The following is a 9,467-nucleotide window of genomic DNA, read 5'->3' on the forward strand; positions in this document are numbered from 1 at the left end:
TCTTCTAAATAAATATCAGTTAAAAGAGTTTGCTTTCTTTCAACAGGGAGAATCTTGCTAGCGACATGTACCTTATATCCCAGATGGACAGTGATCAGTATGTGCCAATTACAACGGTAGCTAACCTTGACCATATCAAGAAACTCAGTACTGATGTGGATTTGATTGTTGAAGTGCTAAGATGTAAGTAGATAATGATTTAAAGTTATATTAATAGGACTTGGGGTAAATTAGATACTCTTTCTGGCCTCCTTTCCTTTCACAGGCTCCTAAAACAGGAAGGAACATTGGTTGAACCTACAGTGTAAGGTCACAAATATTATAGGTAATTGAAAGAGAAAAAGAATCTTTTTATTAGACATCTTTAAAGACAGCTACTAAATTAATGAAACCCAAAACAAATAATAACATTTATGAAGTAAATATATATTGATTTAGCTACTAAATGATTTTCTTTCGCTTAAGCTTTGATGAAATATTGTTTCTCTTTTTTCTTAGAAAGATACTGGGAATGAAGTTGTTTCTCCAGAATTTGGCACATACAGTGAATGTTTAAATACTATATACTGTCTACATCCACAGCCACTTCAGGAGATACATGTTACCTTTTGTGTCAAAACTAGGATTTATTTATAGTCTACTTGATCTGGGGGACTTCACTACCTTTTCCAGTTTATTTTCTTACAAGAGAGAAAATAACTTCTCCTTAGATGTGGTTGGCATAAAGTACCACATTTAAAGGTGGTAGCCAGTTAGTGTTGACACATGGGTACATGGGTGAAGAAACAACTATGAGGTTAAGGATGCTGCTGCTCCTCTCAGAGCTTTGCTGGTGCTTTCTGTACGTACTTTGCTGTGATGTTTCTGTTTCCTTTTAAATCAAATTGTTTTTATTATAAAAATGCACTTTTTATACTCGAGCTACAAATTCCAGGTGAGTGACTTCCCTGTCCCCTCCCTTGAGACTGATGTTTGCTGTGGTCCAGCTGTTGTGGCTTTCTCACAAAGAACATGGTATGTTCCACCTCACACATGCTGGCACACCAGTATTGCTTACAAACGTTTGAGTGAGTAGACATTGCTGTTGGAAATAGTCTTAATTCTGCCAACCAGCTTTTTTGGTAGGTGTGTGTCTATGTTACCCTGTCCCTATTCATTAATGAGACAGTCATTTTAAAAGTTTTCTGTGTGCTCTTGACTTTAAAAGATTGCTGTCTTCCTTTAGAACTTAATTGGATCTAAAAGACTTTTCTAAATTTATCTTTACTCTGTGTGTGGGGGGGGGCGGGGGGGTTGATACTATGTGGTTTTATGTACCACAGTGTGTGTACATGGTGCTCAGGGTAACTTCTGGAATTTGATTTTTTTTTTTCCTATGAGTTTTAGGGATCGAACTTGAGTCACTGGGCTTGAGCAACTAGCATCTTGACCTGATTGAGCCATTTTGCCAGCCTTAATTGATTTCTCATTTTTCTATCCCTTGACAAAAAGCTAAAGAGCTGGCAAACATAATTATCAGTAGGACCTTAAAGCATTATATGACATTTTCCAAAATAGTAGTTTACTTTTCAGTATTGCCATTTAGAATACATGCTTTGGGGGTGGGGTAGTTGAGTTAGTTCTGTTGGATCTAGTTGAAAAGATCAGCAACTTGGCCATATTTGTCTATATTAACTAAGTCTGTGGAATTATTCTTATGTATTATCCTCCAACACCACTGACTAAAGTTGTCCGTTTTCACTGTAGAAAGGAGAAACCCCGTTAACCCCGTGTCTGGTGCTGTGAGGATTTGATCTGTTTGATCTACAGCCGTCCCCTCATTTTGTCTATATTTGGTAGCTCTTGAAGACATTTTTAAATTTACATATTCATTTTGAAAATTTAACAGAAAGATGGGTTTCAACGGTTTAGTTTTGAACATTTTAATAGTTCACCATGTGTGCAGTTTCTCCAGTGTGCTTGTAACTAGTGCTCATATCCCGCTGCAGTGTCGTGTAAGGTGTGCTTTATCCTTTTGTTTTCTCCTCTCCACAGCTTTACCTTTAGTCCAAGTGGACGAGAAGGGAGAGAAAGTAAGGCCAAATCAGAACCGGTGCATAGTAATACTGCGTGAGATATCTGAGTCCACCCCTGTGGAAGTAAGTGGTGCCTCCACTTGCCGTACTTGACATTTTCCTGGGATTTTGTTGGTGGTGGTGGTGGTATTTGTTTATATATCTGTTTTTGATAGGACTTGTTTAAAAAAAAGATACAAAAACACCTTTTCTCAAGATATACACACTGTCCCAGCACTCGGGAGGCAGAGGCAGGTGGATTTCTGAGTTCGAGGCCAGCCTGGTCTACAGAGTGAGTTCCAGGACAGCCAGGGCTATACAGAGAAACCCTGTCTCGAAAAAACCAAAAAAAAAAAAAGATATACACACTGATAAATATAATGTGATTCACTTGTAGAAGAAAATAACCACCACACCTTTTGTTCTCAAGACTCCTTTATACATTTAAAAATTTAAAAATAATGAGGTTTGTATATTTCAGTAGTTAGAAATTAAAAATGTAATAGGTTTAGATATGTAATGGGTGGGAAGGCTACATGCTGTGGGTCTTTATGACTTTACGTTTTGTTCTATTTGCATCTGTTGGTTTGTTGTTCTTAGTTTGTTTGGGCTTGGGGCTTTTTGGTGTTTTTGCCTCACTGGTTATAACTCTTTGGTTGGTTGATTGAGTTTTGGTTTTCTAGAGGCAAGGTCTCACTATGTATAGTCCAAGCTGGCCTTTAACTCATGGTCCTCCTACCTCAGGCTCTTGAATGTTAGCAATGTAAGTATGTGCCACCATGACCAGCCCAAATAATTTACCACTTTTAGTGGTTTCAGGCACCTCCACCTGCACCCCGCTCAGCCGCTTGCAGGCTGGGATAGCTAAGAATGCCACCCAAAACAAAACTGTAAACTTACTTAAAACATGAGTTTGTGTGTATGTTTCTTTCGTAAGTCAACTGCACGGATTCTTAAGCATGAACTTTGTTAACATCACTTGGTTGTATGTCTTAATAGCCCTTCTGTCAGGTTCTGTTTTTCCCTTTTGCCTGATTCTTTTGAGAGCTCTTGTACCAATCCATTCGTACTGAAAACAACCTTTTGTCCACCTTTGGTATGTTTGAGAGAATCCTGATTTAGAGCTTACTAAAAGCTTTTTTATTTGCTTTGTTTGGTTTGGGGTGAGGAGTTAGTAAAGTTGCTGGATTGGTAGGGAGTGCTTTCTCCCCAACACCCCAGCTCCTGTGTTTTAAACACATTGTTCTCTGGTTTGCATTGTTTCTGCTGAAAAGAAAAATCTGCCAGTTTTTCTCTTTATTTCTGTCTTTCTGTGACTCTTGGGAAATTTTCATCATTATCAAATTTTTCCTTTCTGAGCAATTGAAATGGACATTCAGTAACTATTCTGGTTTTGCTGTCGTTTGTATTATTTTAAGGCTAATCCAATTGGTCTTTTTCACTATAAGCAGCTTTTTCTATTTCTTAATGTGATTATTACTTCAGTGAGTGGTAAAACCTTCAGATAGTTTTGAATTCTAATAAATATTCTGAGATTCAGCTAAGTTCCCTGGTGGTGTGTGTGTAGTCCCAACTGCTCAAGACTAAGGCAAGAAAGGCTGTTCAAGGCTATTCTGAGACACATTTGTGAAGTGATTCAGAACAGCCTTCATATAGGGCACAGTCTTGTTCGCTTGCCCTCATGTTCTCAGGGTTAAGACAGATTTCCCACTCTGGCTGCCCAGTAAGCTGGCTGTAGGGTTATTCTACCTTACCATTCTAGTTGTTTTGTCTCTGGCTAATGACCTAACGAGAACCCTCCACAAAGCTCTGGAGACTTGCCCATCCTGTGACCTGGAAACCCTAGGCTTTGGTGCTCTTGGCCCCTGTATGTTCTTTCAGAGAAGGCTCTCCTAGCCTGCTAATGACAGATATCTAAAAAGCTTTATATAGCACATGTTTATCTTTTTACTTATGACTTGTGTCATTTGGGACCATAAATCTCTTCAACTTAGCCAGAAGCAAAAGTTCAGCTAATATTTCTAGTTTTCAAACTATCTTTTAAATTAATTTGTGTATTTATTAGCCTGTTGATAAAATACAATGTTTTCTTTCCCTTCCTTCCCATTCCCCTGCTCTTCCTTTATTCTACATTCCCCTTCGCTCTCCCTCCCTTCCCCATCCTCTTGTTAGGAATCCTGTATTCCAGAGTAGCACAGAACTCTGTAGCTGAGGATGACCTTCAACTTAATTGGTCTCCTCGCTTGAGTGCTGGTACAAGCATGTACCACAATGCTCAGTTTATGTTGTACTGGGGATCCAACGGAGGGTTCCTTAGGCACTGGGCAGGGCGTGCAGGCCCTACTGTTCATATTAATTCTAGTTCCTTGTGGGGAAGGGAAAGCTGTCAGTGATTCCTTCCTTTGTGGCACGTGATCTGTGGGTGCTCCCTGCAGTGTTTCTGAAAGAGGCTTTACAGCTGCATCAGAGCACGAGAGGATACGTTTTCCTCCTAATTTAATGAAGATAAAAAGTAGCATGACTGAGGACTAATTTCTAACTTCTCTGTTTTCTGTAGGAAGTAGAAGCACTATTTAAAGGAGATAATTTACCAAAATTTATAAACTGTGAATTTGCCTATAATGATAATTGGTTTATTACCTTTGAAACAGAAGCTGATGCACAGCAGGTAAGTGTATTCCTCTGCCAGCCTGTGAAGTCTGTCGTTTCCCTGTGCTTCACCAGTGTACAGCAGAAGTTAGGACATTGAGGTTACTATAGCAACACCGTCTATGTTTTTGTAGCACTACTGAAAGAAGGTCACATTACTTCTAAGTGTATTATGAGTAAGCAGTTGTGGGAAGTCAAATCTGCTCTCATATCTGGGGAAAAATTTTTGTTTGCAAACTGAGGAAATTTGAACCTAACCCTGACCAGTGAGGGAGTGTCCATTGTGTGGCAAAGTGCTTTCAAAGGTATTGAGAAGTTTTGTGCTCTTAAAGGAGGTGTCTGATTTAGGGGAAGTATACCAAGTGTGAAACGTTAAGCACTACAAACAGAGGGTCAGAAGGAAAAAGCACAGAAACCTTAGAAGGCCGAAGGGTAGAAGCACGGTTGTGTGGCCGTGGCCTGCCTGGTGAGCCAGATGGGTGAGCACGGGGGAACCCGAGGAGCCTCTGCTCACGTGAAGTGGGGCTTGATAAGGACCAATGCTCAGATGTAGACGTAGGCCTATGTAGTGATAGCAGCACACATATTCCAATCTCCTGTTCCTGCCTTTTAAGAACTTCCTTCCCTACATTACGTAATCTCAGTCTCTAATTGGGGTTAATAGGAGGGAAGCAGTGTTCTTTTGTATCTAAATTGAAGAGTTTTAGCTTGTGGTTTGGGGCTGCTTATATGGTATTTATTAATACTATAAAGTTATTTAAATATTTTACAATAATTTGGGGTACAGGTACTATAATAAGGATGCTTTTAGTGACCTGTGACCAAAAGAGGGTCAAAAATCACTCTTTAGATCCTGTCTGCTCTATTCAACCATATATATCATTATTTGAGCTGTAAAGTTAACTTACAAAGTTAACAGAATGGTGTTTTGTATAATTTTACCCATAGGCTTACAAATACCTTCGAGAAGAAGTCAGAACTTTCCAAGGAAAGCCAATTAAGGTAAATAAGACCATTGCATATAGCTTGTTTATTGCATTGTTAATATTCTTAAATGTTCTCATTGGAACGTGTAATGTCTCCAAACAGGCGCGGATAAAAGCAAAGGCAATAGCGATAAACACATTTTTGCCAAAGAATGGATTTAGACCTCTGGACATGAACCTTTATACCCAGCAGCGCTATGCTACATCGTTCTACTTACCTCCAGTGTACAGTCCCCAGCAGCAGTTCCCTCTGTACAGCCTGATCACCCCCCAGACATGGTCAACAACACATAGTTATCTTGATCCACCCTTGGTAAGCCTTTTCTTTGTTTTAAATTTGCATAACAGGTTTACATTTAGATACTGCACTGGGCACTCGGGGAGCTTAAGTCCTGCTCTAGTCAGAGAACCATGTGTCTACTGTTTGTCTAGTGTACAGACCTCAGGTTTATGGTGTGGATTTAAAATTTAATTGGGCAATAAAGGTAGAGTCCTGTGCAACAGAGTCCTGCGAGGCTGTGATTCTTGCCTCCTGCCCTCTTAGCATTGCCTTTCTGTGAAGCACAGTCCAGTAAAGGCTGCAGCTGCCGTCCTGCACAGGGCGAGGGACTTGACACAAGGAGTTCTGTCGTAGAAGAAGATGTGTTTCAGCAGTTTCCTAACAGTCCTGGAAAGCAGGAGACATACAGAATGTCTCACAGAGCTCAGCACACCCACCTTAGGGTGTGCCTTTGCTGTGGTTTTCATTTATATGTCTGTAGTGAGCATGCTCAGCTTTCTCCAGCTTTGTGCAATAGACAGGAGGGGCATGGGCTCTGATTTGCCTTCATTGATGTAGGGAGGTGTGCTAAGGTTCCGTGATAAGAACATCAGCCTTGTGACGTAAAGTCCTTGAAAGTGAGGCCCAGGGGACAAAGCTGGATGAGTTCACATCTGTAGGCTTGTGTGGCATTGTTGGTACTGATGTAAAGAATAGAATGCATAGAAGGAAATGGTGAGAGCGCAGAAAGGAAGTTATTAACTCTGTGAGTACATATCCAGAGTGTGGCTGTGGACCAGATAGAGAACAGGTGGGGGTGCTCAGGATCAGGTGTCTGGGTGCCGCCCACCACCTGTCAGGTAGAGTCAGTACCACTCATTGGCAGACAAGCAGGAGAGGTGTGGGAAAGAGGCAGCTTGAGACAGAGTTGTTCAGACTTTAAAATGCAGTTCCTGTTAAATACTGAAAGATGAAGATAAATGCCTATGAAAAAATGAGTACGTTTAGGAGCTGATACTGCAAAAATAGATATAAGTAGAAAATACCATTAAACTTACAGCAAGAATTGATGAGCCATTGTGTGTACCTTAATCTGGTGTTCATGTTTCGTGTTAACTTAGAAGGATCAAAGAAAGGAAGGTCTGAGGATAGATTGTGTGTACAAAGGCACCCAGGTTGCTAAAGATGAGCTTTTATTCTCAGTGTACCGGGCAGCTGGGAACGGGGCGGGGAGGTGGTAAGTTGCTTTCATCAGAGTCCTTAGACACATGGACTTTGACCTGGATCTTGTAGGAAGTAATGTGGAAGATTTCATTTCCTTACATGGAAATGGGCTGGAGAGATGACTCAGTGGTTAAGAGCACTAGCTGTGCTCTTCCAGAGGACCCAAGTTCAATTCCCAACACCCACATGGCAGCTCACAACTGTCTATAACTTTATTTCTAGGGGACCTGACACCTATGCATATTAAAAATAAATAAATAATTGTTTAAAAAAAAAAGAAATGAAAGTATGTTCCATGTTTAAAGGTAGCTCTCTAACCATGTGTGGGACAGGAGTTACAGAAGAGTCTCAGGCCTATAACACTCCCCTCCCTCAAGTTCCATAAAACACTGCAGTACAAAGTTTGGTATACCATTTCTAAAATGAAAACTTATATCTATCTCTAAACTTTGAAATGACCAGAGGAAAATACACGGAGACATAGGCATAGGTAAAGACAGCAACAGTGGACAAACAAGGTTCTGTCCTGCTTAAAAGTTTCTACCCAACAAAGAAGCAATTGCCGTAGTAGAGACAACCTGTACTGGAAGAGAACTGTTAGCAGATTTATCCAACAAAGGCTTCCTACCCAAATTCACAATGAACTAAAAAGATGACACATCAGAACAAATAAGTAAATGACAAGTTGGTAAGACAGCTCTAAAAGCAGAGCCAGTGGGCCAGTGATCTGTCTCAGTGCTTTCACAACCTGGGCAACGACCTTCATATGTGTGCAGTGGCATGAGAACCCCACATGTAAATCATATCTCTCACACAGTAATAAAAACTTTAAGAAGAAATACACATGACCAATTTATATATAAATAAAAAATTGTACAACTTTCTTAGCCATGAAGTAAATACAATTAAAAACTGCAAAGATTCCATCTATCATCAGGAAGATAAATGGCATGCTGATACACTGGTGAGGGTGCAGGGGAAGAGATTCCTTGTACACGGTTCCTGGGAATATAAATTAGTTCAGCCACCATGGAAATCAATGTAGAGATTCTGGGAAAACAGTAAAAGTGGACCTGTAGTAGCATCCAGTTTACCATCCATGGCATACATCCAGTGGAATAAATACCCCTAGACAGTAGAGATGTCTGCACATTCATCTGCATTGTGAACTATACACAGTGGCCAAGTCTGGAAATCACTTTAGGTGCCTGTCAGTTAGTGAATAGATATAATAGAGAACCATGTGCTAACTGTAGAGAGGATCTCTGGTAAGCCATCTGTCAATAAAAAAGCAGGAAATAGAAAGTGGGACACTGGCAAGAAGAGAGGATTCTGGCCAATAGTAAGAGGTAAAAGAGACTTGGGGAAGACATGAGGGATGGACATCAGGTAGATGAACCTGGAGAGAGACTGAAGGAGACGCTGAAGAGGCGAGAAGGAAGAAGTGGTCTGGGACTGAAGGAGAGACAACTAACCAAGTGGTAGATGTAGAATGGTTTAAATGTAAATAAGAGCTAGGCAGGAAATGAGCTAACACTTCTGGCCTAGCCATTTAATAATAACTAATTAGTCTCAGAGTCATCATTCCAGGAGCAGGACTGGGAAAGGAAAAACAGATTATATATATATATACACATTCAGCCATAGAGAAGAACTACATCACATCATTTGCAGGAAAAAAAAAAGGATTGATAGAGTAAGCAAAATAATGCTAGATCCGACAAGTGCTTTGTGGTTTTCTCACAGGCGGGGCATGAAGGTTGGAGGAGGGGGTGTTTGGTTTTGGGAGGGTCCAGCGTGGGAAGGAGGGGCAGAAGAGGTGTAGGAGGGCAAGGTGGCCATGATTGAGTGCATGTACATGTGGAGGAGAATGCCCAGTGAAGCCTTTGCACTGTACAAACGATACAGGCTGAGAGGAGGCAGAAGGAAACAAACGCCTGTCTCTTTTTGAGTTCTAATGAGAAGGAAATACGTTTCTAAAAATAGTACACTTTCTGTGGGCACAGACCCTTGGCTATGTGGTTGCATCTCCCAGAAGTGTCAGAAGAGATCTGTAGAGGAATTGTCCCAGTAGTGCTCTTCCCCACGTGCCTGCCGCACAGGCCTGTGTTGCTGAGGTCTTCCTGCAGTGGCATACTCTTGTCAGTCACCTCTTGTCATACTCCTTGTCTAGATGCCTTTTCTGTTGTTTTATATCCAGGTCTTCCCATTTAGGCCCTTTTCTGAGGTATGTTATGTGTAAAATTATGAGTTTAAGCTGGAGTTTTGTTTGTTTGTTTGCTGTTTTTTGTTTTT

The 9,467-nt window shown here is 40.7% G+C and overlaps 1 protein-coding gene across 4 annotated transcripts in view; it reads left to right on the forward strand.

The window, feature by feature from the left end:
- Nucleotides 1–9,467, forward strand: part of Larp4b (La ribonucleoprotein domain family member 4B) — an 83,317-nt gene that overhangs the window by 53,719 nt on the left and 20,131 nt on the right. For all 4 annotated transcript variants that reach the window (XM_021180161.2, XM_029468571.1, XM_029468569.1 and 1 more), the window contains 5 exons: nt 47–183; nt 2,035–2,138; nt 4,612–4,722; nt 5,652–5,705; nt 5,793–6,002. In XM_021180161.2, coding sequence (XP_021035820.1) covers nt 47–183; nt 2,035–2,138; nt 4,612–4,722; nt 5,652–5,705; nt 5,793–6,002 — 616 coding nt within the window. The remainder of the gene's footprint in view (nt 1–46; nt 184–2,034; nt 2,139–4,611; nt 4,723–5,651; nt 5,706–5,792; nt 6,003–9,467) is intronic.

This window comes from Mus caroli, chromosome 13 (assembly GCF_900094665.2).
Source record: "Mus caroli chromosome 13, CAROLI_EIJ_v1.1, whole genome shotgun sequence".
Taxonomy (NCBI): domain Eukaryota; kingdom Metazoa; phylum Chordata; class Mammalia; order Rodentia; family Muridae; genus Mus; species Mus caroli.